Source organism: Thermothielavioides terrestris, chromosome 2 (genome assembly GCF_000226115.1).
Source record: "Thermothielavioides terrestris NRRL 8126 chromosome 2, complete sequence".
Classification (NCBI taxonomy): Eukaryota; Fungi; Ascomycota; class Sordariomycetes; order Sordariales; family Chaetomiaceae; genus Thermothielavioides; species Thermothielavioides terrestris.
Genome location: NC_016458.1, coordinates 1216963 through 1243960, shown reverse-complemented (window position 1 = coordinate 1243960; position 26998 = coordinate 1216963). Strand labels below are relative to the sequence as shown.

Genomic DNA, 26998 nt, shown 5'->3' with positions numbered 1-26998 from the left:
GAAACGCTATTGTTGGGTTGGGTTCTATGAAGTTGAAGTTAAAGTTGAAGCTGTGACCTGTGTAAGGCAATGAGAAGTAGCATACTCGAGGGAAAGTTCCGCTTCGTTGCCCTAGGATCACACCTGGCTGGTTTATATCACTCCTCAGTGCAATGATGGAGGACGAGGGGATCGATTATCTCGTCTTTGTTTACAACGGACCCGAACTCGCAGCCAGCCACCCCATCCATCGATCTTTTCCATCAACCCCTCTAGATCCCGCGCAGTTTGCTACAAATATTCAAGAAAAATGCAGTCCAAGGAGAACACCCGGCCCCCTGAGGTAACACCATGTAGGTGCTCTAGTGTACAAAAGCAGCACATGGAGCAAGAAAAAGAGTCGCATTGCCCGCGCGAGTGATATTCCCGGCCTTAGTAGGCCATTGCTCCAGAAAAGAAAACGCCTGTCCCCCCCGGGGAAGCAACTCGTGCCCAAGAATCATCTTCGTGAAACGCCCATGATGTTTCCTCCCAAGTCAAACCTAGCTGACTCGCCCGTCAGCCGTGCTCAAGGCGTTTCCGCCCAACCGAGTATCACGCTCGGACAATACCACCGCCGGACAACACCGCCGCCGATCCATGCCCGCGCCGCTACCGAGGACAGGCGCCCGACCTTGCCCTTGGAGCCGCCGAGGTCGACGGTGAAATCCACCAGGTCGACCGACTTGCCGTCCCCGACGGTCACGTTGCGCGCCGCGTCCACGCTGATCCCTGACGACGAGGAAGCATCCGTGGAAGAAGAAGAGTCGCCAAAGAACTTCTGGAGCGCCATCTGCGCTGTTATGGCGTCCGCTAGACTATCCGCTTGTAGGATCGCTAGCACCGCCACGCGGGAGAAGTCGAGCACGTCCTCCGAGACGACGAACGACGAGCCCGTCGCGGTCGGCATCGCCGCCCCCGAGGACATGCTCATTGTGGTCGTGACCATGCGCGTGGCCGTGGGCGAGAGCGTGCTGCCTGAGGACTGTCTGGTGAGCGAGAACGTCGTGGCGAAGAAACCCGACGTGATGCTGGTGGTAAAGCTCGTTCCGCCTCCTACCGGCGGTGCTGTCGTGGTCGCGCCGCCCAGCGTGAACGTGGTCTGAGGCTCCACGACAACGGTAATCGTGGTGAAGAACACGCCGTCGACAACAGCGGCGTTGACCGTGTCGGGAGTGGAGGCTTGCCTGACTGTCGCCGCCTGCCGAGTTGCACGTCCGTTGAAGGTCACGAGGGCGTTCTCTGCTGAGCAGCTCAGGTTCCCCGAGTTGAGTTTGACGAGGATCTCGCCGGCGGATAGGGGGATCGAGAAGTTGGCTTGTGCTTGTTGAAGAAGCCGCGGGATGGCATCGCCGATCGTGACGTTGCTGATGTTATCCGACCCGGTCAACGAAATCGTCGTGCAGCCCGCCTTGTCGTTCACGGTACAGTCTTGTCCGGCAAACCCGTTGGTACAGATGCACGAGCAGATTCCCTGGTTGACCACGTTGGTCCCGCCGTTGGCGCACGAGAGTTGCTGCATGCATCGTTGCAGCTCCGCCTGCGGATCGTTGTCTTTTCCGTTCTGCTTGTGGACCACGAAGAATTCCACCGGGATAACGATGGCGGCGGCAATCAGGATCAGCACCACTATTACAATGAGGATGAACGCCCACAGCGGAATGCCGCAGCACCTTCGCCCGCGTCTTTTCTCGTCCTCGCGTTGTGAATCGCTGTTCGCTGCAGCCTCCTGTGAGGTGTTGGGTGTGCGATTAACATTAATAGGAAGAGGCCATGACTGGATTTGTTCTCGGATGCTATTCCGAATGCTTCGCTGGTTCTGGTTTGCCGGGGGGTGCGCCGGTGGAGGGAAGGCAGCCAACATGTCGGAGAGGCCCGATCGCCGTTTCTCGGGATCCGAATCCACTCGGTTGTCGGGCAAGTCTTCGAGGTCATCGAATCGGCTAGCGGGTCTCCGACCTTTCTCCAGGCTCGCGGCCAATCTTGTTGCACGCCGGATCAGATCTGGCAAACTCGTTAAGCTCCCTCTCGCTTCCGCCTTCCGCACCGCGTCGATATCCAGACGTGGAGGCCGGCGTATCGCTGAGAGCCGACTGTACGGCCGGCCGGCGACCTGCGGATTCGGCGAAGGCGTGGCCCCCCGAGAGGGATCTGATGGATCGTCTGCGCTCGCCGAGGTGTATGCGCCAAGCATCGTGTCTGCGGATATGGCAGTGCCAATGGCTGGTTGTGTCACCGCCGGAATCGTAGCGGAAGAGCTTGAGCTTTCCAGGTAACCTGTCCCATTGCGGAATGGCGCCTGGAGAGGTTGTGGTCCTGACCGCTGTTCACCGTCCTTCGAGTCGATCCCGCGAGGCGCCGCAGTGCTCACCAGTGTAGGCTTTGCCCTCTTGCCCAAGCTTGCGCTCCTAACTAAGCGGTCTGTGTCGTCGTCTGCGTCCTCTCTCTCGTCCGATATGGCTTCGCCATAAACAGGGTCTGGATAATCGGGGCTTGGACCGGGCGACGGCGACCCCCAGTTCTCGGGCATGGCGGCGCTCGACGCAAATGAGGCATGCGAACGTGTGCGTGGGCTCTCTTCTGGAATTGGGGAAACGAACGAGGCGTTGGAATAAAACGAAGAGGCACCTCGTCGGGCCGATGGCGGCGGCCCGAGATTGACGCTCCTCCGCGGAGGTCCTGACGGTAATTGTGATGACGGTAGAGGAAAGTCGGGGATCGATGCGACGGACGACAGGGTGGACGGTCGCGACAGGCTTGAGGACGGAGTCTCCGGCACTGCCAGCAACTCCTGTCCGGCGGACTCCCTCCCGGATCTGGGCCGGTACTGAAACACAGGCGTGTGGTCCTGCACCTTCGAGGCGTCCAGAATCGAAGGCACCCTGCTCGGCCGCGGGGGTCGCTGGGGCGGTCGTGAGGTTCCAGACGGCGACCGGAATGATTCGCCGTCGACTTGAGCTGGTGCTATGATAGGTTCCTGCAGCGGCCACTGCGGCGCCGGAATCGGTCTAGAGATGGGCACCCCGATTTGCCCATCCTTTGTCTGCAGGGCGAATGGTGCTTGTTGCCGTGCGGCTGGCTGTCGAGGGGCCGAGGGCCGGGCCATCTGGGGCTCCTGGGGCGGGATGGCTTCCCTCGGTAAGCCGGCGGCGGCGCGCTCCCTCGCCCTCTTAACGGATCCTGGCATCGGTCGATCCATCGCTCTCCCATCTTGAGGATTCATCTAGCTGAGACCCCTATCCCTCCTCAGGACGATGCGAAACCACCTGCGAGTCTCACTTTCTTGCCAGATTCTCGAAAGTCCTCCAAATTTCTGTCAACCAGCACCCCAACACCATGGGCGGATTGCGACAGGTGGGTGATCTCGGAGCTGCGTAACAAGACCGACGGTGCGTAGCCGAGTCTCGGGCGCTCGGTCAAGAAGGCGACGTGTTGTCGACGCTCCAGCCGTTTAAGCAGCAGAACTGGGTGCCGCAAACGACGAAGAGCCAACGGAAAACCAAGGTGGTGGAACCGCAGGTGTAAGTAGCCGCGGCGGCAAACAACGAGGGCCGTCAAGTCTATGGTGAGGCCGAAAGGGGGGGGGGACCAGAATGGAAAAGCCCAAAGTGTAACCGCAGCGTCAGCTGGGTCGGAATCAGCGTCAAAAAGAGGGAACCCGCCAAGCCAATGACCTTCGACCACGCGAAGGCAGAGGAAGACGAGGCAGTCTGAATCCAGAAGAGAGTGGTTAGCAGGCACAGCTTGCGGGCAGAAACAGACGGCCGGCGCAAACAGGAGCAGGAGAGCCGTGCGTGCAACAACAGGTGTTCCAGAAGAGCACTATTGCCGTAGTTGCCCGATCAGGACAACCCGACCAATGCAGACGCAGGCTGCGGGCCTTCACCCGCGACCACAGCCAAGCGAGAAGGAGGTCCCTAAACAGCCGGATCGCAGAAGTGGCATCACGCACACTCTGTGTTTCGACGTTTCGACGAGCACCCCTGTCACGGCATGACTTGGTCACTCGACTGCCCGCCCAGTCCCTGCTTGTCTGGCGCGATGTGTCATACAAGCAACACGGATAACTAAAAAGCACCTCTCGAGAGGATGCCCGCTCTGCTCGAATCCGCTTGACTTGCAGCCCACCGTTCGTCCCAGCAGAGAGCCATGGGAAACGGGCATCGGGGGCGGCTGCGAGATGGGCCGCAGCATGCGATCCAAGGCGCCCGGGCGGGCCGGCAGTGCGCAGAAGCTGCCATTGGTAGCGCAAATGGTGGGGGGGAAGGGGGGTGGCCGGGGGGAATGAATGAAATTGGGGACGTACGAGAAACCAGGGGCGTGTGGACGGTTCCTGTTTCAGGTTGGCGGACGGCAGGGCCTGCCCAGTGAAAAAGCCCAGCAGCTACAGCGCCTGAAAGTCGAAGATCGTGAGAAAATCAAGCAGCGCCTGTAGGAAACTCCTAGGGCTCGATGATGCGCGCGGCGGAACTATGTGTATTGAAGGTGACGTTGAATAAGAGTCATGGAAAGCGATGGTTGCCCGTAGTAAGGTAGCGGCGCGCGGTTTGCAGGCCGTGGTTGGACGTTTGCGATCGTGTTTGAGGGATGCGGTTTCCCGGGTTCGGACAACCGACAGCGCAAGAAAATGGGCGAAGAGGAAACGAAAGAAGAGAAAGAGCGAAGGCGAGCGCCGTGAAGTCCTCGAGACCACACGGTTAAGGAAAAAGAATTGAAAGAGAGTGTGCGGCGGGACGAGCAACCGCAAAGCCACGATTCAGATGCTCGCGCACATGGAATGAGGAAGTCGCCGTGGAGCGCAGAAGGAGAGACGAGAGACGGTTGGCGCGGGTGGCAGCGCCGGAGAGGCTCCGGAGTCGCAGAACCGAAGTGATTGTGGTGCCCCTCCAGGGACGGAGCGCACATGTGCGCCCCGCCCGCTCCAAGTGTTGAGATGGAAAATGAAGGATCCCCGCAAGGATGAACGCGGTTTGGCGGCTGCAAGCGAACGGAGGGTGAGCACGACGGAACAGGCACTTTCGCAGGGCTTAGCCCGAGAGACCACCAATTAGCGTCGCATCCGGGAACCGAGCAGAACGCCCGTCTCTCCGGGGTCCAATGAAGTTCTCGAGTGACGATGACGACCGAGGACGAAGAGCTGTGAATCTCATGAGGGATCAACGGCCACGTTACACCGAGACTTGTAAAATAAAGTAACTAGGTAAGCTTTCTCCTCTGCGAGTGCTGAGACACGAGAAATCCGAGGACGGGTTGGTAAGAAGTAGCTTTCACAAGATCTGATGCGGAGATGGGTCAGTGTCTGTGCGGGGACTGTCGCAGTCTCGTGTTTTCGTTCTCAGCGCTTCGGTTCAGGCAAGCACATCGGAAATCCGCCTGGACATACGGTCCAAAAACGAACGACGCTGTTCCCCCGGAGAGAAGTACTTGCATATAAGGTACCTGAGTGTATGATAGTGTATTCCGTAGATGACGCCGCAACAGTCCCCTCTTGTTTGTGCGAATAGGCCTAAATTAGATTGGGTCGGCTTGGTTCATGTGTGTAAGACGGGCGGCAGCGTGTGGTCAGGAACCCGGCGCAAGCCAGCGGCGCAGATGAAGGCGGGTGGTTCCACACAAAATCGAAAACACTAGCGTCTCGGTCTCGGGACCCACCAAACTCCGACGATCTCTTTCGGGCAAGTGGGGCATTGTTCCATGTGGGCTGTCGCACACCATCAAGCACCATCGGGACGGAGACGGGGTGTGTCAGCAACAGAGCATCGGTTTCCGTCTGAACCCTGACATTGCATGGGATAATGAATCCCTTCAAAAACCACATATCTCCCCGTTTTCATTGTATGGCCAGTTCGACAGCTCCTGCCTCCCGCAGCCCCTCAACCACCGACCCAAAGGGCCGCACTCTCGTCTCACGGCCTCTCGCCTCGTCAGCGCTGGAGCCTTCCTCAGCCGAGCCTTCAACCAACAGGAGTGAGCTCCTTCGACAAGCACTTTCAACACTGACCAGGTCTGAAGTCAAAGCCTGAGCCTCGGGTGGGCATCGCAGAACATATCTAGTATCAAATGGCCCAAGCCGGACTGGAATGGTCCCAAACCACATGGGACAGTATGAGGACGCAAGACGACAACATCGCCCACTTCCAAACAGCAAATCTGACGCACCTAGTGACATCGACTTACAACAACTTACAGCTCACACGGATTGCCCGATCTCCGTCCTGTTGCCAGATATGTGAGAATGCTTTCTTGTATGAGAGCCCCGATGTTTGGTCCACCGGCATATGTCAGAGTCGTTCCAAGTCACATCCAAGGTCTGGCTGGGTGCACATGCCCTATTTACTGTGCATCCATTACAAATTTACGCTGAAATCCTTAGGCCAAGAGCATCTACAGCATGTTTGAGGGAGTAGACTGAAGCAGCCATCAGCCCTAACGTGCCAAGGCAACGAGAACATCAGAATTCAAGATAGCTGCTGCCGGCAGTGGTGCGGCGCAGGACGGGCAGCGGACGCGAGATCCTTCCCGTTGGTGACCCACGCACCCGGACATTGTTGGCCGGTTGCCTCCTCGCTCATGTACAATTTCGTCATTTTTGTGATTTGGCGTGCTGCCTGATCACATTCGCAGCTTGCTTCCGTCTTGGCTTCCCGACTGCGCTCTGTCGAAATAGGGAGATGCCATGTGCCACGTCTCTGTCGGGTCGCGGCCTTGTGTCGTTACAAGTCGCAATCGAACAAGCAGACCACGCCCAGCAAAAAACAAAACGGTTCCCGTTCTGCGCTAGAAGCTAGGTATCCACTAAACGCCTCGCCATCCGAGAAGCTCATATTCAATCGTGACGGGCATGTCCATAGATCATTCGTCGCTCATAGCTCATGTCTGGTTCATCCGGCACCCAACAGAGAGCCCCCCGGGCAATAGGCGACTGAAAGGGGGGCACAAACGTCCCTCAGAGTATGATGCACCTCTCCTTCCGCTTCTTCCTGCGGCGCCTTTTGGCGCCCCACTCGTCAGCACGGTTGGAAGTGGGCTCATCGCGCGAGTCGTCGTGGCTGTCGTCCCGGCGCAGCATTTGCCGACAGAGGTCAATGAAGACTTCGTCGACATTGGCTGGGAGCATTCGAACACAGAACCATGTTAGTGAGCTGTGGCCATTGTGCGAAGCGCGGAAAGGTGAAAACAACAGCAGTCAGCACTCACTCCGTGTCCTGGCGCTGGCCTCATAGTAGGGCGCATGCCACCGCTGAGACAGAGCGAAGGCCTTGGCGCGGTCAACGGCCCGTTGATCCTCCAGGTCGGCCTTGTTCCCGACGATCACGATGGGGATGTCCTCGTCATCCTTGACCCGGATGATGTCATCCCGGAGCATCTCGAGCTCCTCGAACGAGCTTTTCGAGGTGATGCTGAACACGAGGAGGAAGCCCTGCCCGGACTTCATGTATAGATCCCGCATGGCAACTAGACGCGATGTTAGTAGCGGATACGATGGATTGGCAATCCAGTGGCTCGTTACCGAATTGCTCCGTGCCAGCCGTGTCGAGACTGAACGCTCATGTCAGCGAGAGGTTATCCGACACACATGTGCGGTTGTGTGTGGTGAAGCCTCACATCTCCAACACCACTTGACGGCCCTGATATCGAACAGCATATCAGCAATTCCGGTAGCAGATGATCGGTGGCCAATGATTCAACTTACATCGATGGACTGTTGCGTCCTGTACGAGTCCTCGATGGTGGGATCGTAGCTCTCAATCCACTCATTGTGGACGAACTGGGCTGTTTACCAACAGGGCGTCAGCGCCCGGAAAGGGGTTCAAGGGGCTCACGGCAATGTGGGGCAGCTGTAGCAACACGCACCAGTCAGACAGCTCTTCCCAACGCCGCCTTAAGTAAGCAAGGGCCGGAACGTCAGCAGATGCAGCATGTGATGAGAGAAGGTTCTTGGCTCTTCGGGAAGTCGGCGCAGAGACCGGACATACCTGCACCCAGAACGACCACGTTGAATTCCCGGCTGGAACGGTTAGCCTTGGCTGCGCCGCAGCGAGCGATAGAAGGGGGTATATGAGAAGGGGATAATAGATCCAGGGGGTAGGAGTTACAGTAGACGCAGAGAACTAAATTTGGCCACATCGGAGTGCGGACGGAAACGTAAAAAAAAGGGATGATAAAAGGGGAGGGAACGTCTTCGCTCACCAAGGTTGGTACCTGAATTTTGACGGCATCGTCCCCGGATCGATCCACCCTTCCGAAGCAGATTGGTGCCCGACGTGCTGGACTCTTTCGCACCTGCTGCGGCCTCTTCTGGCCCGTTGCCGAGTCGTCTCGCAGCACCACCAACGAACACCTCGACGGGACGCCGAAAGGGCGGGATGCGACGCTCACCGGGCCCAGAGATATCTTTCTACATGCAGAAAGAAATCCCCCAGCGACGACAAGGACCTTCGGGGATAGGTGGGTGGGGTGGAAAGGGGGTGATCGGGAGGAGAGAAAAAGGGGACGACGAGCGTTCCCCCCTGGCCCCAGGGAAATTTTGGGACCCCGGTTCTCTGGCTGTGCTCGCAGACTCAAAAGGGTGCGCGCGGCGCTGGCGGCGGAGGCGGGGCGGGTGGGCCGACCGATCCAAATTGGGGGCTGCGACTCCGGCCGACAGGGGGACAAGCGCGCGGAGACTCGGAATTCGCAGGCCAGCCGAAGCGGCAGTTTTAGCGGGCCGTAGGGACTGAGAAGCGGGCGGCCGATTGCCGGCTGCACCGTGCGCAGGGACCGAGTGTTCGATGAGCCAGCGGCAGGTTCCGTTGGGATCTTGAGATGAACTCGATTGTTGGAGCGCGATCGGATGGTACGGAGAAGTGTCCAGACGAACCGAATCGAAATCCTCGCCTTTTGCGGGGAGGGATGAAGAAGCGCACGGGCTGGCGCCGAGTGTCCGGCGTTGATGCAGCTAGTTAAGCGCGGACCAAGCTCGGCCCAGCGAATCCGGAGCCGCGATGCTTGACAGACACGGGGCGAATTGCAGAAACCTCGGTGTGGGGTGTCTAGATCTTCTCGTGCTGAAAACGACCTCAATGGTCAGAAGGCGAATTGCACGAGCGAGAAAGAGAGAACGCCATACGCGTGTCTTATACCGGGATGAGATTACTCTGCGGATACACGCTCAAGGAGCACAGGATGGCAGCGAGCGAGCTGGGGAGTGACACCGCCTCTGCCTTGACCATGTCTCGGAGGACTGGCGCTCTCCTTTGTGCTTTTTCTTTTTCGTCTGCCCCCATGCGCGTGCATCGTTCTGGGTTGCCAACCGGCCGGGGAATTGAGGGACGCGCAACCCTTGCTCACACAAAACGGAAGCGATGAGAGCGTCAGCGGGGTGCAACGGACGAGGCGAATCACAGGTGCCACCACAAGCTGCTCCCTCTGGCAAAGGGTGGTAAGTGGAGGACACTGATGAGGTGTGCAGGCGGAAGACGAGTACACGATTCCATCCATCCCATGTCGCCCATCCCTGCCCGTCAATGAGCGGCAGTTTTCTCCCAAATGCAAGCCAGCCTAGGGAGACACACCGCGTCTTTGACGACAGGGCAAGCAGTTCATTCCATTGGAAATGCAGGAACCGATCAGCGCCTGGACCTGCAGTTGGACAGCTGCTGCAAGCCAAGCGGCTGGGGCTGTGATAACGTCAAGCGGCAGTTGAGCGCCGCCTTCCCCGGAATTCCGTATGGCCAATGGCTCCTTCCAGGTTTGATGTGCGGAAATTGCCGCCTAGTCTCTCAGCTTCCAGATTGTTGGAACAGGCAGGCGCGCTCTGCGACATCAGAATCGTGTGTTCGCTGGCCAACGTACCCTCGCGGCCTAACCAACAAGCTTTGTGCAACGTTAAAGGCCACAGAACGACAAAGCCACGCGGGAACACGTAAGGCTGAGAAGCCCCTCGATCTCGTCCACGCGGCGGTGCTTGCAGGAGACGTCGCCTGCTCGCGCTTCGTGACGCCCTCTCGAGCCGTACTGTGTATGGTCTCAGCAGCGCATCAGCCAACCAGAAGGCCCTGCAACCACACTTCTGGCAGTTCCACAACCGGAACGTGGGGGGCAATGCGGGCTTCTCGAGCCCGACCTCAAAGTCCTTCAGTGATTACAGAGTATATGTTGCCGCTGCCAGATGCTACCGAAGCGTTGACGGCGCAGCAAGGTTGGGCACCAACGCTAACGGCCGGTCAGTCAAGCCAGGTTACGCCGCAGGTCGTATGTTAAATGTGTGTTGAGACGTTTGTTGCCCTTCCGGAGGATGGCTGCTCTAGACTGGACGTCAACTATGTTGCGTGGCTCAACTCCTTCGCTTTATTCAAGTGATTTGCTGCGACGCCAAAGTGCGCTTTTCCAGTTCCCAACTCACACCAGGCCAGACCCGTGCCTGAGGTAGGCAGAGCCCGACACAGTCCTGATGGCAGCAGCTTCTGTCCTGCGTCAGGGCGGCCCATTCGTGGCCCCGTCCTGGGTATTGGCGCTTCACGCATCCCCCAATTTGAAATGAGGCCTACTCCGCAAGATCTGTGGATGGCGTTGAGTCTGGTTCCGCGCATGGGGCTTGCGCGCCGCTGCTGGAAGACTCTCTGCACTCGGCAGCCCGGTCGTTGGCTTCCACACCATCCAAACTCCCACGCCGAAACTTCCGCTGTTTCCTCTCGGCAAACCGGAAAGGGATTCCCTGCGCCTCATGCTCGGCGGCGATGTCGTCAAACGTCTTGCCTTCGGCAGCTGCCGCTCTTCGAATCTTCCGCGTGCGGACCAGCCATATCAGGTGCGAGGAGAAGATTCCGATCTCGAGGACGCAGCTGGGGTAACGGTGAGAGATGTGCTGTGCGGGTGTAGGATCCATGTTGCTCACCATATTATATATAGAACACCACCCAGAACGTCAAACGTATTCTGCGCGGCTTCACACCTAACGTCAGAAGAACCCGAGGCCCGTTGAAACCGTGGCCGAGAACAAACTTACCTAATGCCATAAGCGAGAAGAATGCGCCGGACCAATCCATTGCGAGGAAGACCTGGTACGCTTGGTCAATGACAACGCTCAAGCAGCCTTGTGTCGCAGACCTACAAAGTTGATCCCTACTACTCTCCCTCTCCTCTTCCACAGCTCGCCATACGGCGGAAGAAGCCCCACGGCGAGCAGGATGGCGGCTATGATTCCAATCACCAAGACCGGGACTTCATTCCCTCCTTCATAAATGGGCTGTCATGGTCAGATTGCCGATGCTCGAATGAAAGAGAAGCGTTGAAACTTACCCTCAACGTGAGAACCAACGCCACTTCGACGCCTCCAAACACGGCAGCCACCGTGAAGGCCACGAGGGTGGCTTTCCATGTCGGCCACCTTCTCCACCATCGTTAGTCTGGGCCGGTCATATCCCGCGAAGGGTGAACTCGACAGTCGATGAGGCTCACTGACTTCTTTCCGTAGACCAAGATTTGTGCCCAGCTGACAAGACAAAGAGACATAAACATCTGCGGCTGGATCTGAAGCGGAATGTTGAAGTTCTGCGCAATCGCGTACACGCCGAACGGAACGCCGCCTGCGCCGCCGTCAGCTGCCACCACACTTGCTCCCTGAGTCCGCCACAAACAGCTCACTCACATAGTGCCCAGAGGAACATCATGAAGCTCGGGAGGCCCTCCGTCCGTTTCGTCCGCCAGTTGGCCCATATCTGGGGGACGAGCTGAAAAGGAAAAGCAGTCAGCTTGGGGTCTAGACACAGTAATTCCGTGCAGACGTTGAGAGACCGACCTGGACACACCACAACCTGTGAGACACCAAGGCGTGGTCAGCATGGGCGGCACTCCTCTGTCCCGCTAGCTAATGGGCCGTCCATTCTTACACTTGAAGGCGTAGGTAAAGGCGTCAGAAGGTTGTTCTGTCGAAGACATCGACGCGGAGGACTCACCTGTGCCGATTGTCTACGGAGCCGCCGACGGTTAGGTGCTTATCCACGGCGTAAACTGGATGGGAAACAAGGCACCACTTACTCCCAAGACATTGGCCGCCTGGTTGACAATGTTTGTCAGCAATGATCGTAGACGTCGGAGTTCCAGGCGGCTTATACTTACAACGGGGATATCGCTCTGCGCAGCCATGTCAAAACCGCCCCCGCCGGTAACGGACAGCAGGAGCGGACAACAAAAGCGGGGACAAGTGCTCGCTCGGTCGAGGAAGCAAGTATGAAGAGTTCGGTCTCGGTCAGCTAAGGACAATATCTTACCTCTGCTCGCCGGTAATCATATCCCGCTGTTAAAGACTAAGTACCCAAGAAAAGGAGGACCGTTGTCTGCAGACATTTGGCCCGGGCCGATCCAAGTCGCCATCGTATTCCCGGTCGTGGCCCACCAAGCAAGCTGCAAGTGCTCCAGTCTGAGAATCCATTTGCACATGCTGGAAAAAGCAAGATGGCTTTCATCAGAGAAATGGTCTATGATTTTAATCTGATGCCTGCCATGTACTACTTGACTTGACATCACTGAAATACTTCAGGTAGCATTAAGTGAGAAGAACTGAATTTCCGCGGTACTACGATGCGACTGTGGTACCGGCCAGGGGACAGAGATTAAAATAGTTCGCACTGTGCAACTCAGGGTAAAGCACTGGAATCCACTCACCAGCATCAACATTTTCAGTGGCTGTCAGTGTGTCTCTGGCGCCAAAATATAGCACAAATCAACTCAGATTGCCGAGCCCACACCGTGCCCTCCCAGAATTTTCTGTGCCCCAGACAGCCTCGACACTCAACCTGAAGTCTCACACCCACCCAACTTTACCTTTTTGTAAGTTACATTCAGGTACTCGGCGATTTCCAGGAACAACGACAAGGGACACCCAAAGCCCTGACCGCTCCATTTCCAAAGAGAACTCTTGGTGGAACATACGCCGCCTCAGTCCCTCACAACTTCCCACGCTGTCGACTTGTTGCTCTCTCGTTCACCTGCAAAGCTTTAGCGGTTCACGTCTCACGTGCACTCTCAACCCTCGCCGCATTGGCACCATGGCCACAGAGGAAATCACCAAGAAAAGAAGGCTGCAGGACGACGACAAGCCGCGGAAGAAGCAGAAGAAGCAGAAGAAGATGCGGGAGGATGAGGGTGACTTGGACGTGGAGGCGGGCTTGAACCGGGCATTCGAGCGCATGGACGGCCAGCTCCTCGCCGACCACCTCGCCCAGAAGACCCGCCGGTTCGGGACCGATCTGAGCCCGGTCGAGCTGTCTGATCTGTACATCTCCGGTAAGCGCTCACTTTCGAACTTTCGGGAGGCCAACTGAGTCGAAGGGAGTGCTAACCAGGCGCTCCCGCCTGCTGCGAAGCAAACGCCATCAGAGACAGCACGTCCTGGGAGAAACCGCGGTCGCTAGAGAACCTGCCGAGCTTCCTCGAGGCCTTCTCCGGGGCGTCAGCGAAACTCGACGAGGCGCCTAAGAAAACCGGCTCGCCGCACACCCTCATCGTAGCAGCCGCGGGGTTGCGCGCGGCGGACTTGGTGAGGTAACGAGACATGATGTTCCGAAATTCCGGCCTGAGATATTGTGCCTTTCACCTTTCCAGCATGGCTGACAACACTTTCCCAGAGCGGTCAGAAAGTTCCAAAAGAAAGGTTGCCCCGTGGCAAAGCTGGTAGGCAACCTTCTTCCGTGCCTCCCTTCTGCTGTAGAAGGGTTAGGGGTGGACTGACTGGAGGACTATTCCAGTTTGCGAAGCACTTCAAGCTCGAAGAGCAGGTGTCATTCCTTCAAAAAACGCGCACGGGGATTGCAGTCGGCACGCCGCAGCGCCTTATCGATCTGATCGAGAATGGTATGTTTCCGAGTGTATCATCCACCCCACTTGACCGACGACATCTTCAGGGCGCCACTGACCCGGCCAACCCTCCACTCAGACGCCTTGTCTCTCGACAGCCTAAAAAGGATCGTCGTCGATGCTTCTCACATCGACCAGAAAAAACGCGGCATCGTGGACATGAGGGAGACGATGCTGCCGCTCGCTAAGTTGCTTTGCAGGAGTGCCTTGAAAGAGAGATTCACAGACGAGGACCCAGGGCGGCATGTTGATCTGATTTTCTATTAGCCAGCTTTGAGCATTCCGTCGTCTTCTGTTTGTGCAGAATACCCCAAAGAGACCAAATATCCCTTGTCTGTCAAAATTCACATCCCGCCATGCAGTTAGTGTTCCTGCTCTCAGCGCCTTACTCCTCTCGCCCTGCTGGAGCTTTTGCTGGTCTCAACTACCCTTATTAAGGAGGACCAAGCACGGGTCGGGTGACAGAATGGCAGAGCTCCTCGAGTAGCGAGGGTGCCTAACAGGGAGGCATCAACTCCGAGTTGACTGCATGAGAATAGCAGTCCAGCCCTGGAAGGGAGCCACGGAAATCAACGCGGTGATATTCAACATTTAATTGTATACACTACCTAAAGTGTATGTGGAGCTACCAAAAACCTTTAGCCCAGCCAGCACGGCGCCCAACACGCGCCAAACGCCAGCCGAGCGAAGACCGCGGCCCCGGTAGAATTTGCTTTCTCCCGAGAATCGAGCACGCTCGTCTTACGGAGGAAATGCCGAGTTGCAAGAGAGGTGCGTACCACAGCGGGAGGGACCGTCTCCTCACTACTCAGACGGTTCGTAAGACATTGCTTGTGCCATTCGGCGCCCTGCGAAACCCCGGTTAGCCAGAACCGCTCTCCCTTGCCACGCCGGCTAGACAAAAAAAAAGTGACCAGTCGCGGCCGGCGAGTGGGAAAAAGAAAAGAGGCAAAAAGAACGGGGCTGTCGTCGTGTTGGTTCAGAATATGTAAGAAGGACTATCATGTGGCCGCGAGATATAGCCGCCCCGGCGAAAGGGGGCCATCTGCACGGTATCAATCGCAAATTACGCTCATCATGACACGACGACAACCGGGGGAAAGTGGTGCAGGGTGCTTGAGGGAAAGCGTGAGAAGGGAGGGAGGGAAATAATGGGTGTTCAACGTACCCTTTTGCGTGAGGTGGTGTGTTGTTGCTGCCGAGGGGCGAGCACTGCAGACACTCACGGCCTGGTTCGAGCCCCAACTGACCTACCTACCTGGTGTATCGCGTCACTGCATCCTCAGGCGAGGACAGCGGGAGGCGATTGAGCGATTGGTTGAATGTTTTTCCAAGCAGATTCTCTAAGTCCTCGATGCCATGGCATTGCAGCAAGCAAACGGCTGCCGGAAGAGAGCGTAACGGTCCTGTTGGGTTGAGGAGGAAATTTTTGGCGGACGATTTCGGTGATGTGAAATAAATCTTGGTTTTGCTGCTTATGTAATCGGACAGTACGTTGTGGGCGACTGGCCTGGAAGTGCTGCAGCTGCTGTCGGCCCGTCAATCTGATCTTCTGAGACACAACTCCGGAGTCATTCCTCTCGCTCTCACATCCAGCATCAACTGGGATGCTGCCGTCGCGTGATCTTACACGGTAAAGCCATCAGCTCTGGTGTGATTTGTGCAGCCGAGGTTTGGGATTTCATAGTCGTTTCCAGGCCACGTTCGGCATCTTTCACGAGCGGGGAGAGCAGTCACCGTTCTGGACTCGCGTTCCACGGACAATTCCATGCCTGGCTGATGACAATGAACCCTGCAACGCTGCGAAAAATGATATATGATTGAGACAGAGCCGGGGCGGAATAACCTGCATACATATTCAAGCCACGGCTGCTTACCCGGATGCACCCTGAGATATGTTCTGCCGACGCGGAGCAAGCGAATTTGCTTTCACCATACCACGCACACACGCCCCGTTTCGCCCTGCATAAAAATACAAAGCCATGATCGAACACGTTGCAAACCAAAACCGACCATGCCCATGTTGTTAGAGTCGCCAACACCTAGCTAAAGACAGGCCGTCCCGCACTTCGCGCACCGCCGGCCCTCCAGCACCCACACTTCCACGCCATTGCTCGCACAGGTCGGGCAGCGGACACCGGGCATCAGCTGTGCGTGTGCGCCGTAAACCGAACGTACGGACGGGTTAGCCAGCCGCAGCATGCATCGGCGCGGTGGAGATCTCAAAGGGAAGCGGAAGCGGAATGGGAAAGGAAAAGAGAGGCAAGGTAAGGCAGGTTGTTGGGCCGGGGGGGACGCGTCAACTTACTGCCGTCGGCTTCACGGGCTCGGCCATGGGCAAGAACTTGTGAGACGGACTTGATGAGATGGACCGCTCGCCTGGGGGATTGCTTGGGCCGTCTGCTGAACTGACTTGGAGCCGGGGGTTCAGTGTCGCATACCCGGGTGAGGGCGCTGCTGTGTGTCCCTGCGATGTTTATGAAGCTTCAAGTTAAGTGATTGTGGGCTTGCTGAGCCTGGGAGCCCGAGCCTGGGATGCTTTACGGATGGTGAGGTCAAGGAGGGAATGCTCGAGCACTTATATATTCCGTACACTCGGAAGCCTCTCGCGAGTTTCCAGCGTCTCGTCCTTCGAGACGAACGATGCGCCCGGCTACTGTGCACAGCTTATACGTTACCCTCGGCATCGGAAGCGGGCTGGAAGGGGAAACGTACATCCAGACCGACCGGTGTCGCAAGCCCTTAGCCCGGACGCTTGAAGCGTTTTCTGCTTCCGGTTCCATTTTTCGGTTTTTGACCTGTCATTTTCCAAATGACCTCGAAGACGAGACCCAAACGCCATTCACCGTGGACTCGAAAAAGGCCCCAGCACCAAGGAACAAAGGGAGTGTGAGCCTCCGCCTATCCAAGTAACCAACGGGTCACATCCAATCCTACCAGTTTGTTTGCCCGCTCAAATAAAGCACTGGAAGTTACCTGGAAGCGCGCCGCTTTGATATGTCCCTCATTGTATGTACCTCGACACCAGCGGAAATATTTGGGCTTGAGCAGGGACGTGATACATGTACCTGTGTCAAGGAAGCAACGTCAGGAGGCACTTGCATGCCCAGCCTGGAGTGGTTCGACCAGGACTGTGGAGAGAAAGGTGAATGATGTACGGAATACTCCGTTCGAGCAGAGCTTCCGACCTCGCACAAACGGCCCAGACTGCTCCATGAGAGATAAAGAACAGGCCCAGGAGACAAGTCACATCCGAGATATCTCCGCAGGTGCCTAGACATCCCAGCCAGAAGTGGGCAGCCGAAACTTTGGTCTCAGTGTTTGCTTCGGTGTGCGCAGGGACCAGCAAGCCGCTTCTTCCTGCTGCTACCCGTCCGCCACCCCTGGGTTAGGTATGCAGCCACCCGATCATACACTAGTATTCTGCAGCACGAATGGATGAACCACAGCGGCGGGAACCTATCTCAATTGTTGTTGATCTGCCGAGTCTATCGCTTCACGCCAGTTCGAGCTTCGGGAGGGAGCAAACGCAGCAAACCCTCACCCCCCCCTCCCCCCAGCCACGGTGTGATGGTCACTTCCTAGCAAACACATCTGATCCTGACATGATTGGATGATTTCAATGTCTCCTGAGTAGGTGCGCCTCAGTTGTTGATTCCGGGATTCGGACGCGGCTTACACACGGCTTGCAGTGGGAAGCGGGCATGCACCCCAATGAGCCGCGTTCGAAACCGCAAGGTAGAAGGGCATGTCACAGCGCTCAACAAGAGAACGAGGGTCAGAAAAACAAGGAGTGAAAAACAAAGACAAAGTCCGCTGTATCGGGGTATCCTTCGCTATCCAGAAAAGGCGCTTGCTCTCCGCGTTGTGTATATACAATCCAAAAGCCCAAGAAAGAAACCAAACTTGAAAACGGAAACATGCTGATCCGTGATATGACAGTGTTTTCCCACGCCAAAAGCTGACCCGGTGCCCAAAACCCGCTTGACTAGTCCTCCCATGGTGCGAACCGACCCGCCGTGTATCGAACCCGAGAAAGCCTGCCAAGTATGCCCGTAATGCAGCAAGAAAGTCCAAAGAGAGTACAAGACTAAGGCCGAGATATGCCAGGCAATGTAGCGCTCGAGATATGGTTAGCAATGTGAGGGAAAACAAGAAAGAAAGAAAAGAAAAGAAAGAAATAAAAAAGAAAGCAAGAAGAAAGTTGAAGGCAAGTAAAAAAAAAAAAAAAAAAAAAAAAAAAAAAAAAAAAAAAAAAAAAAAAAAAAAAAATCCCTGAGGATATGGGCACCTCTCACTCCCTCAGGATTTTCTCCACCTTGACGAACAACTGAGCATTGCAAGGCTGGCGCGTGGCTGGATGCATCAAATCGACACACCGGTATCCGAGCTGCAGCCGATCCAGTCGGATACAGGCCCAGGCGACGAGGCCACCGCGCAGGTTGCTCGAGGTGTCTTCGACTTTGAACCTGCAAGCTCTCGTCAGCCCCGTCATCCCAACCACTCCAGCAAAAGTAACTGGGAAAGAGAGAGTTAGAGAGAGAGAGAGGGGACAACTCACTTCACAAAGCTCAGCTCCTCCACCACGTCCTTGACGTCCAAGAAGTCCAAGCTGGGCGGATACAGCCCCCAGTCGGGGTTATCCGTGAACGCGGGCGCCGTCTCCCGCGCATACTCGGACGGCTTGTGGGGCTTGTCGACGTGCAGCTCGACCTTGACGCGGGGCCGGAGCTTGGCGTCGCCGGCGAAGCCGAAGCCGAAGCCGCCGCCGCCGCGGCGCCTGCGGCGGTCCTCGGGCAGCGGCAGGCACTGGCCGGCCAGCACGGTGATGCGCAGGTCGAGGGTGCGCTTGCGGACGTTGAGCACGTTGGACAGGTCGCTGGCGCTGCTGTCGCTGCGCAGGTCCGGCGGCTTGAGCACCCAGCCGTTGGTGCCGGCGAACATGGCGTCGTTGAGCATCATGCCGTCGTCGGGCTTCTGCCAGTTCATGGCCACCATCTGGGCGCCGCGCCGCCAGGGGAAGGTCGGGTCCGGGTTGCTGCTGTCGACGCGCCAGCCCTGGGGGTAGATGCGCATGAAGTATTCGCGGTTGTGCGCGAGCAGTTTGTGCACCTTGGTCGAGTCTTCGGCTAGGGACCGGAAGCTGTCCTCGCTCAGGCTGAAGACGTGGCTGGGGGTGCGCAATGCCAGTGATGTCTCGTCCTCGTAATGCTCGCTGTGGGTGTAGATCGCCAGTGAGGCGAGCGCTTTGCAGATGGGCGGTTTGGAGCGGATCGTGGGGATCCCGATGCTCCTTCCCCTCTCGATTTCGTTCACAAGCCGACAGTCGCTCAGGCGCTTCACTTTGATCAGGATCTTGTTGTACAGCTCCTCTAGCCGAGGCTGTCTCTGATCTGGATCGCAGGACTCCAGCGGCTTGTCGAGCAGGAGCTCGCCCCATTCCTCCTTCATGATGTCCACCATGACCTCCTGCTGCTCCCGCTCGGCGCCGACCTCGAGGCTGATGATGATGGGCAGAGGGTTGTTCTCAAACGCGCTTTCCCGAATAGCGCGGCATACCTCCCGGAATCCCACCGTGGACGTCCAGGTTCCGTGGTGATGCACGACGGGCTCCACCTGGTGGTTTGACCTGGACGAGTCCCTCGATTTCTGGAGGCGCTCGCTCAGGTCCTTCGGGTCCAGCGTCGTGCCGCTCTCTCTCGGGTCTGGCGCAAGAGAAGCGGTCTGGGCGGCGCTGGGGCTACGGCTATGTTGCCTGCTCGCTCGGACGCTCATGATCGCATCGAGCGTCTCTCCGGCAACGCGAGGGAGGGATCCGGACGAGAAGTGTCGGCGCTGTCCTACACTTGGCGACTTGGACGGCGAGCGGGGGGCGGGTCCGTTCCAGACGTCGATCTCGATGCAGCGGCATCCATTCCTCAGCACCTACGACGCTGTCAGTGCGGGTGAACTGGCTAGGACATCGTGTCCTTCACGGTGTGGTGCACTCACAGCGCGATAAGCGTCGGCAGAGCTGTCAGAGGACCACTGATTGCCTTCGAGGTACGTGTTGTGGCTGCTGCTGATGAAGTAATTGCTGATCGGGCGCGTCACATCAAGCTCCTCCACTTGCTTCCTTCCTTCAGCGCGCCAGGCAGACTCGTGGTTGCACCAGAGCCAAAAGAACTCCTGGAACTTGTAATGCTCGAGCTTGAGAGGTCCAACATGCTCAACGCCCTGCGTGGCTTTCAGAAAGATGACGAGTTTATCGTGAGACAGTAACCTGTCACGGCCCCTGGCCATGTCGTAGACATGTTTGACATGTCTCTTGAGGCACTCGTGGGAGGTCTTCGACGGCCCGTCCAGGGTCAAATTGACGTCGGTGAAGTATTTCAGGTTGACGGCGAGTCCGGCTGTAATGATGAGGTTGAGAATGGCATTCCTTCCTTGGCTGGGCGTATCGGGCGAGCCGCGTTTGAAAGTGGTCATGCGACGGATGAAGTTGGACTTCTTCTTGGGCTTCTGCCTGCGGAGCTGCATGCGGGATGCAAGACTTGGTGAGCTATCGCTCCACAAAGAGAGCCAGGTATCCGGGAGGAGCACACCTTTAAGCACATCGTGGTGGGCTGGCAGGCGCCAATTCGCAAAATCAAGCTCGGCGTCGGGGCCGCAGCCTTGCGGAAGGCAGCGTCGGGCGGGTTCACGGCTCTCGGTGCATCGGGGTTCTAGGGTTTCTTGGGGCCTTCGTTATTAGCAACAGACAGAGGTGCCCAAAGGGAAAACTTTGAGATGCAACGGCTTGGATATGACACTCGTGGTGCCAGACAAGGAGATGGGGGAGCCCATCGACGGCGAGGAGTTGCTGACCAAAGAGGATCTCGGTTCGTCGATTATCAATACCTTAGCGATTGAGATGCGATGGGTGACCAGGGGACCAGGGTGTTGGTGGCTCCGCCAGCATCATTACGGTGGGGCTTAGCAAAGCTGAGATGGGGCCGCATCCCGACTGCCATCTGTCGGTCGGCCAATCAATTCGCTGCGGTTCCGTCCAATGTTGCAGGCCCGGGGCTGTGGTTCGGACGGTTTAGTGGCTCAGGAACCGAGAGATGTTTCAGACAACTTCCATTGGGCTGGTCAAGCAACTTGAAGCTTCTCAACGTTAGTGTAGGCTTCCCCTACTTGCCCAAAGCTTCCAGAGAATTATTGCCTGGCCACAAGAAACGATGTGAAGGAAAAGCGTTACTGCCATGTTGAGCAAAAGATGGCCGGTCCTGAGTAATACTGTGTACATTACACTACCTTTTGTACACGACACTACTCGTCGTGTGGTAGTGTATCGCGATGGGCCCAGAGACAGGCTGTGCTCTCGGCGAAGTGGATCTGCTTCTCCAACTTGCCAATCTTGGCCGATCAGCCCTACCACCCGACGCTCTGGCCCTGTTTAGTGTATGTACATCAGGTACCCAGTGTACTGTTACACTTGTGCAGCGTACGAATTCCAGGTTAGTGCAGGATAGGAATCTGGACTTCGACGGAAGTCCTCGAGCAGCAGCGCAGCGCACGCGACGCAGTACGCAGTAAGGTACACTAGCTAGCCGGTGGCTGTGCTGTGTCCCATCCGTCTCCAATATTGACCTGGCAAGTTTCCCGCAACTGGCCTGTTTTTTGAACCCTTCCCTAAGCGCCTAAAAGAGGGCTTTGCCTTGCCATCGCGACCGAGCCTCCGGCCCGGCGCGGCCTTCCATTGACATTCGCATGCAAACAGCTCGGAACACCTGACCTTCTTCGCCTTGCTTGGCCAGTCCCTGAAGCCATTCCTTGACGCTGTCGCCCAATCATACCCGCATGTCCACGTGGAGTGGAGGACAGTTTGCGTCGGGTTGCGGCCGATGGCCTTCTGCAACCCTACTCCAGCGGAAAATCTCACAGCCTCACCGAGCGGCACTGTCCGCTCTGCTCCACTTCTCCCCCAGATCGATGGCCCCAGACCAGGTGCCGCCTGGAGAAGCCACTCGCCAACGTGTCACGTTCCAATCTACCCACCGCCATAGATGGAAGGCAACGGCGTCGCGGCGTCCAAGGCCCAAAACCAGCCCGTCCTCTTTAGGCGCCCACGGGATCAGACTGGACAAGCGCCGGAAACTGAACAGCGTGACGCAGTACACCGCCGACCGGAAGAGAAGGCCTCGGTCTCTATTTCAGCCTTGCGCTTGTCTACCATGCACCAACTGCCTCGATCGTTCTCAGATGACGCAATGACCCAACCAACTGCCGACAATCTGCCTATCGGGGGTGGTCTGCGATGTTGAGTCCGCCGATGTGGGCAATGCTGCATGTCTCACTCGTACATACATACGCTACATAACGTTACAGGGGCCTACACAGTCAGCTGAGCGATGCCAATTTTTTTTGAGTACACACTGCCGCCGGAACGTTCACAACTTCAGGCACATAAATACCTGAAAGATAAAGTGAGTGCTCCACTGAGAGTCTGGGACCAGGCACATCCGCGAACATTCTCTCATCAGCTCCTGAACGGACCGATGCACTCAACTACTCCCTTACTGTGTATATATATAATATACAAATCGTTCCAGTCTGTCTCCCGTTTTCCTCTATAATACACAAGGCCCACCCAGCAGCCAAGCCGAGCCGAGCGGTGCCGAGCGAGCCCAACCTCACATCCCCATGTTTGCCTGGTATATGTTTGTAAAGGTGCCATTGTTAATGATGACAACACTCCCATTTTCTTTTCACAGATGTACCGCCCAATTCAGTCCTGTAAACCTCTTCCGCGTCTCCTGCCCGCACGTTCGCTTGTCGGCGGGGTGATGCAAATCCAATTCAAAGAGGGAAGCCGGTCCTGCAGCAGGTAGCGTAGTTATCTCCCCGGCTTTCTGGCCGGTAAAATGTCACAAGACCGTGGTGGTTCACCGCCATTCGATGTGAAGGAAACCGCTCTCGCGGATTTAGCGAGTTGTGAAGCTGGACCGTGGTGATAATGATGATCGACCGGGCGGATGAAGCTGAAACGACTGGAACGCCACTGATGCAGGATATCATGATGCATATGTGCTGTGTAGATGGCTGATGTAGATAAAGATGAGGAAAAAAAGGGAAAAAAAAAAGGAAAGAAATGAACCCCCCCTCGTTATTTCACCCCCAGATTGGAACGTTCCGGTACGCAGGCGAGTTGTAGCTGTGCAGCACGCGGTACGGCGGATTGACTCCGTACACGCTCCACGCGCCGACGCTGCGGTTCCGGTAGTGGCCGCGCGGGACGGGGGCGTACGGCGGAAGCCGCCCGTCCTGGTACCACTGCCCGGCGGCCGCGTCGACCTGGCTCCTGCTCCACGTCGCGGCAGCGTCGAGCTGTCGTCTGCTGCGCGGGTCGTACGCCGGCTTGACCGGCGCCGTGTAGCCGTTGGACATGGACGGCGGGTACCCGCGCTGAGGGAACCGCTGCTGGTAGCTGTAGCCGTCGTAGCTCGCCCGGTGCCGCAGGGGCTGTTGTTGTGCGGCTCGGAACTGCCACTCCTGGATGCTGACCGGGCGGTAGATGCCCTCGCTGTGAACAGACGAGATCGAGTTGCGACGGCTGCCGCTAGCTGCAGACGTCTGAGACCTGCTTCGGACCATGCCATTCTCGGTCTGTACCTCCCAGTTTGGAGAGTCGTACGGTGGAGACTGCGGGCTGTGTCGCTGGCGGAATGACTGAAGCCGCCGGGGATCCATGGAAACAACGCTGGGCAGTCTCGAGTGCACAGAGCTGTTTCCGACGCCCGGCTGGCTACTGGCGTAGCTGCGAAGACTGTCGACGCTGGTCTTGCTAGCGAGGGTCTGCATAGCAGCGTAGCTCTGGATGCTGTCACGGCTGTCTTTGCGAGTGAGACTAGCAGTAGAGGAACGTGGCCGAAGTGGAGGCGGAATGCGGAGCGACTCAGGCCTTCTCGCTGCGGTGACAGGCCGTGACGTCCTGGCCTTACTCTCCGCAGACATTGCTTTGGCGACTGGGCTAGGGAGCGGCGGGGACGGAAGATCTAAGGTCGAGCGAGCCAAGTCGAAATCTGATGCAGGGCGTCTGAGCTGCGTGCCCCGCTCCCCTGGAAACGATGTGAGGCTGACGGTTCTTCCCCTCGGTTTTGGGGAACGAAGGGAGGAATTCGAGTCCACGGGAGAGGCAGGCATGGCGCTGCGCACACCGTTTCCACGGCTGCCGCTCGCCTCTTGATCCCCTTCTTTCGCCGAATCCTGACGGACAGGCACCGGTTTCCGGGATATCGGCTTTCTCGGGATAACATGAGCCGCAACGTTGGCGATGGAGGCCGGCACCGAGTTCAGAGTCTGTTTCCAAGCGCCTGCCTTGATATCCGACTCGGCCACGGCGGGCACGGTCTTGCGAGAATTTACGGCATCTAGCCTGGCTTCCATGCTACCCATGCTGAATATTGTCTTCAGCGTATCCAGGCTCGCGCGGGGCTTCAACGCCAGCCTCTTTGCTGCCGTAGGGAAACGGCGGGCGTGCTCTTGGAGTTTGTTCTCAACCTCTCGCGGGACGGGCGGGATGGTGCTTTGCTCGACGGCGTGCGTCGCGTGAACTGTAGGGGGACCGGCGACCGACCGGCGAGCTCCGCTGATAAGCCGCTGCAGCCTACCGGGCCTCTGGGAACCTCCACCGATGCTCAGTGCACGGCTAGAATTATCGGATGTTGAAGATTTGATGCTCCCGGGGCTCTGGAGTAGTGATCCGGGCGAAAGCGGCCCTCTGCCGACAGCCGGAATGCTGATACGAGGATTCGGCACCTGCCTTGTTGTCTTAGGTGAGTTCGTTCTGTTCTCATCGACCAAACCACGTGCGGAAACACCCGTGCTCGCAACGGCACTCAGCCGTGGCTGCCTGCTCGCGATATCCTTAGGGGGTACTGGAGGCGGAGGAGACTCCCTCCCGGGCATCTCCGGATACGAGATCTCGGTTTGGCCCAAACCAAGCGGCTCCGAGTCAACGCGCGTATCTTGATGGCTTGAGGACTGGGACAGCTGCTTGTCCACAGAGACAGGTATCACCTGGTTTTCGGAGGCCTGAGGTCCAGCTTGAAACGAGCGCAGAGACACATTGGAGCTGTATCCTGAATCCGCTTTGGCCAGAGGTTTGTGGGGTGCTTCGGTGGTTGGGCTCGATGTTGACACAAAACCACTGTCCGTCCTGGTGATAGTGCTGCCCGTATCGCGCTCAAGGGGCGGGCGCAGCGGCTTGGCATTGGGGTCCAAGCGGATGTCCAGCACCTCAGGTGAGGAGTACTCCGGCTGTGCTTCATCATCGAACAGCTTGTCCTCCAGAGCTGTGACCTTTGAAGTTGTCTGCAGAGACGGGCTTGCGAGATCGGACTGGATTGGCGACCACGGTGGACTGCGGCTGATTTCAGGGAGGAATGGGGGCGACTGCGGGAGATCCCGAGTCGCTGCGGTGCTGGTGACACACGTCTCACGGCCCTGCGCCCCCGAGAAATAGCCGTCCTGCGGCGCGTCATTGCCTGCGCTCGACCTTTCCTCTTTCTGGCTCCTCTGGTTCTCCGACGTGACCGTACTCGGGGAGCCGTTGGTAATGCGCAGCGAACCGAGCTTGAAGGCACCGATCGACAAATACTTGTCTTCGCAAGGCGTGACGGCTCGCGGCTGCGCATCCGGGTCCTGAATGGGAGGGGGCATCGACCTGATGCCGCTCCGGTAGGACTCAACCGACGGCTGGCGGGACAAACTAGGTGTCGGTGGGTGGCTATGACGAAAGTTGAGCTGGGGCAATGGTGGAAGGTCGCGAACTGAGTTCGACCGGGTGGCAACACCGGGTGTCTGAACGATGGATCGCCTTCGGACCGGCATGCACAACGACGCGTCCGAGCTCGTCCGGGTAATCAGGGCACTCGGTGGCTGCGCCGGGTTCGAGCTCTTCCATGTGGTCTCGGTGATCACCGTCATCTTATTCTCGGCCATTGCGGCCACTCGTTCGAGCCCCGGCTGCTCGTCGAGGTTCAACAGACGCTTTGCCTCGTACGAGCTCAGGTTGTAGTTCCACGACGTGCGGGATTCGGGCTCGAAGGGCCAGCTACACACCGCGCGGCGCCCGTCAGCAACGATCGGGATCGGAGGCTCACAACCAGGTCACGACCTACTTATCAGGACCTACGTGCCCATAGTGCGCAATCGCGGACTCGTAGGTCATGGAATTGGTCCTCGTAAACCTGTCCACAATCCACGCACCAGAAGCGGCGGCGTTATGGCTCGGCTCGAGAGAGTCGGCAACGGCGCGCGATGACCTAGAGCGAAACAGGCTCCTCCGTCTCGACTCTCGAGGCAGGCTCGGGGAGGAGTGGAGAGAGGCGCCGCTATCCGCCCGTCGGACAAAGGCACCCGAGCCTTCGACGGCAGACGAGGTCGTTGGCGTCGAGACGACTGGGAGGGAGGGCGCTGCTGGAGGATTGGGCAGCTGAGCACTGGAGAGGCGGCGGGAGCTATATGAGAAAGAGCTCGGGCTCAACAGACCGGCTGTCGCATGGTTGCCCGTCTTCGGCTTGGACAGCTTCTGGGATGCTCTCGTTCTCCGGGGCGCTTCGATGGACTGAGCGTTGCCCATGGCGAAGTGGGCGCAACAGGGCAGGATGTTGGCTATGCGGTTATTGCTGCTTCCATGCCGCAAGTCCGCGAAGCCCACCCGTCGATCAGCGCCGGGCAGCACACTGCTTCATGTAGGGAGGGGGGAAGCAATCAAGACAAGACACGGGGGCCGGGCGCAGGATCGGGAAACAGGTCAGCAGCAGGGGAGGTCGGCTGGAGCCGAGGAGCGGAGCGGGGGAGCGGGATGGCAGGCAGTGAAAGCCAGTTCATGCTCAGCTGGGCGGGCGTGGGCATGGGCGTGTTATCCGTCGTGATGACAAGCCTGGCTTCCTTCCTCTCCCAATTGCGTGTTTCTCGCCGTTTCACGGGCCAGGCCATCCGCATCTGACTGCAAGCCGCCAGGTTCTGAGACGCACACAGCAAAATCACGGGGGCTTGGAGCAGGAAGGCTGGAGCGAGAAAACCAATTCCGCCCGGAAGCGGTGCTTGTTGTGAGTTCATGTCTTGGATGTTACATGCCTTACATGCCAGTGGCTGCCGAGCAGGGATGCTGCTG

At 57.7% G+C, this 26998-nt stretch overlaps 7 protein-coding genes across 7 annotated transcripts; 1 reads left to right on the top strand and 6 right to left on the bottom strand.

Moving 5' to 3' along the window:
* Window positions 1-301: 301 nt before the first annotated feature.
* THITE_2111862 (uncharacterized protein) lies at window positions 302-3566 on the bottom strand. Its single transcript, XM_003651436.1, has one exon. The coding sequence runs from the start codon at window positions 3215-3217 to the stop codon at window positions 548-550; it is 2670 nt and encodes an 889-aa protein (XP_003651484.1). The 5' UTR covers window positions 3218-3566; the 3' UTR covers window positions 302-547.
* Window positions 3567-6690: 3124 nt separating this feature from the next.
* On the bottom strand, window positions 6691-8326 carry THITE_2111856 (uncharacterized protein). The gene is made up of 8 exons (XM_003651435.1): window positions 8209-8326; window positions 7995-8026; window positions 7873-7899; window positions 7712-7791; window positions 7624-7646; window positions 7529-7557; window positions 7216-7473; window positions 6691-7125 (listed from the first exon to the last, which is right to left on the bottom strand). The coding sequence occupies exons 1-8, from the start codon at window positions 8235-8237 to the stop codon at window positions 6965-6967; spliced, it is 639 nt and encodes a 212-aa protein (XP_003651483.1). The 5' UTR covers window positions 8238-8326; the 3' UTR covers window positions 6691-6964.
* A 2217-nt stretch (window positions 8327-10543) lies between these two features.
* Window positions 10544-11735, bottom strand: THITE_2048922 (uncharacterized protein; the record flags this gene model as incomplete). Its single annotated transcript, XM_003651434.1, has 7 exons — window positions 10544-10841; window positions 10895-10943; window positions 11006-11057; window positions 11111-11245; window positions 11299-11386; window positions 11462-11585; window positions 11648-11735. Coding segments are annotated over 7 exons (834 nt in total), but the record flags the coding sequence as incomplete, so codon positions are not given.
* Window positions 11736-12739: 1004 nt separating this feature from the next.
* Window positions 12740-14296, top strand: THITE_2111847 (uncharacterized protein). Its single transcript, XM_003651433.1, has 6 exons — window positions 12740-12828; window positions 12910-13284; window positions 13365-13542; window positions 13626-13671; window positions 13746-13851; window positions 13934-14296. Exons 2-6 carry the CDS (start codon window positions 13047-13049, stop codon window positions 14119-14121), a joined length of 756 nt encoding a protein of 251 aa, XP_003651481.1. The 5' UTR covers window positions 12740-12828; window positions 12910-13046; the 3' UTR covers window positions 14122-14296.
* A 1604-nt stretch (window positions 14297-15900) lies between these two features.
* Window positions 15901-16056, bottom strand: THITE_33145 (uncharacterized protein; the record flags this gene model as incomplete). The annotated part of the gene is made up of 1 exon (XM_003651432.1): window positions 15901-16056. The coding sequence occupies one exon, from the start codon at window positions 16054-16056 to the stop codon at window positions 15901-15903; it is 156 nt and encodes a 51-aa protein (XP_003651480.1).
* Window positions 16057-18148: 2092 nt separating this feature from the next.
* Window positions 18149-20450, bottom strand: THITE_111761 (uncharacterized protein; the record flags this gene model as incomplete). The annotated part of the gene is made up of 4 exons (XM_003651431.1): window positions 18149-18323; window positions 18416-19779; window positions 19846-20367; window positions 20439-20450. 4 exons carry the CDS (start codon window positions 20448-20450, stop codon window positions 18149-18151), a joined length of 2073 nt encoding a protein of 690 aa, XP_003651479.1.
* A 2334-nt stretch (window positions 20451-22784) lies between these two features.
* Window positions 22785-26998, bottom strand: THITE_2111841 (uncharacterized protein). The gene is made up of 2 exons (XM_003651430.1): window positions 26001-26998; window positions 22785-25933 (listed from the first exon to the last, which is right to left on the bottom strand). Exons 1-2 carry the CDS (start codon window positions 26459-26461, stop codon window positions 22990-22992), a joined length of 3405 nt encoding a protein of 1134 aa, XP_003651478.1. The 5' UTR covers window positions 26462-26998; the 3' UTR covers window positions 22785-22989.

Bases quoted from the DNA above. Each gene is read 5' to 3' on its own strand.
- THITE_2111841 (XM_003651430.1), bottom strand. From the start codon at position 26,461: ATGGGCAACGCTCAGTCCATCGAAGCGCCCCGGAGAACGAGAGCATCC. The intron at 25,934-26,000 runs GTAGGTCGTGAC...CGCGGTGTGTAG, and splicing joins GGGCACGTAGGTCCTGATAA to CTGGCCCTTCGAGCCCGAAT.
- THITE_2111856 (XM_003651435.1), bottom strand. From the start codon at position 8,237: ATGCCGTCAAAATTCAGGTACCAACCTTG. The intron at 7,474-7,528 runs GTAACGAGCCAC...CATCGCGTCTAG, and splicing joins GGCTGGCACGGAGCAATTCG to TTGCCATGCGGGATCTATAC. The intron at 7,126-7,215 runs GTGAGTGCTGAC...GAATGCTCCCAG, and splicing joins GGCCAGCGCCAGGACACGGA to CCAATGTCGACGAAGTCTTC.
- THITE_2111862 (XM_003651436.1), bottom strand. From the start codon at position 3,217: ATGGATCGACCGATGCCAGGATCCGTTAAGAGGGCGAGGGAGCGCGCC.
- THITE_2111847 (XM_003651433.1), top strand. From the start codon at position 13,047: ATGGCCACAGAGGAAATCACCAAGAAAAGAAGGCTGCAGGACGACGAC. The intron at 13,285-13,364 runs GTAAGCGCTCAC...CCTGCTGCGAAG, and splicing joins GTCTGATCTGTACATCTCCG to CAAACGCCATCAGAGACAGC. The intron at 13,672-13,745 runs GTAGGCAACCTT...GGACTATTCCAG, and splicing joins GTTGCCCCGTGGCAAAGCTG to TTTGCGAAGCACTTCAAGCT.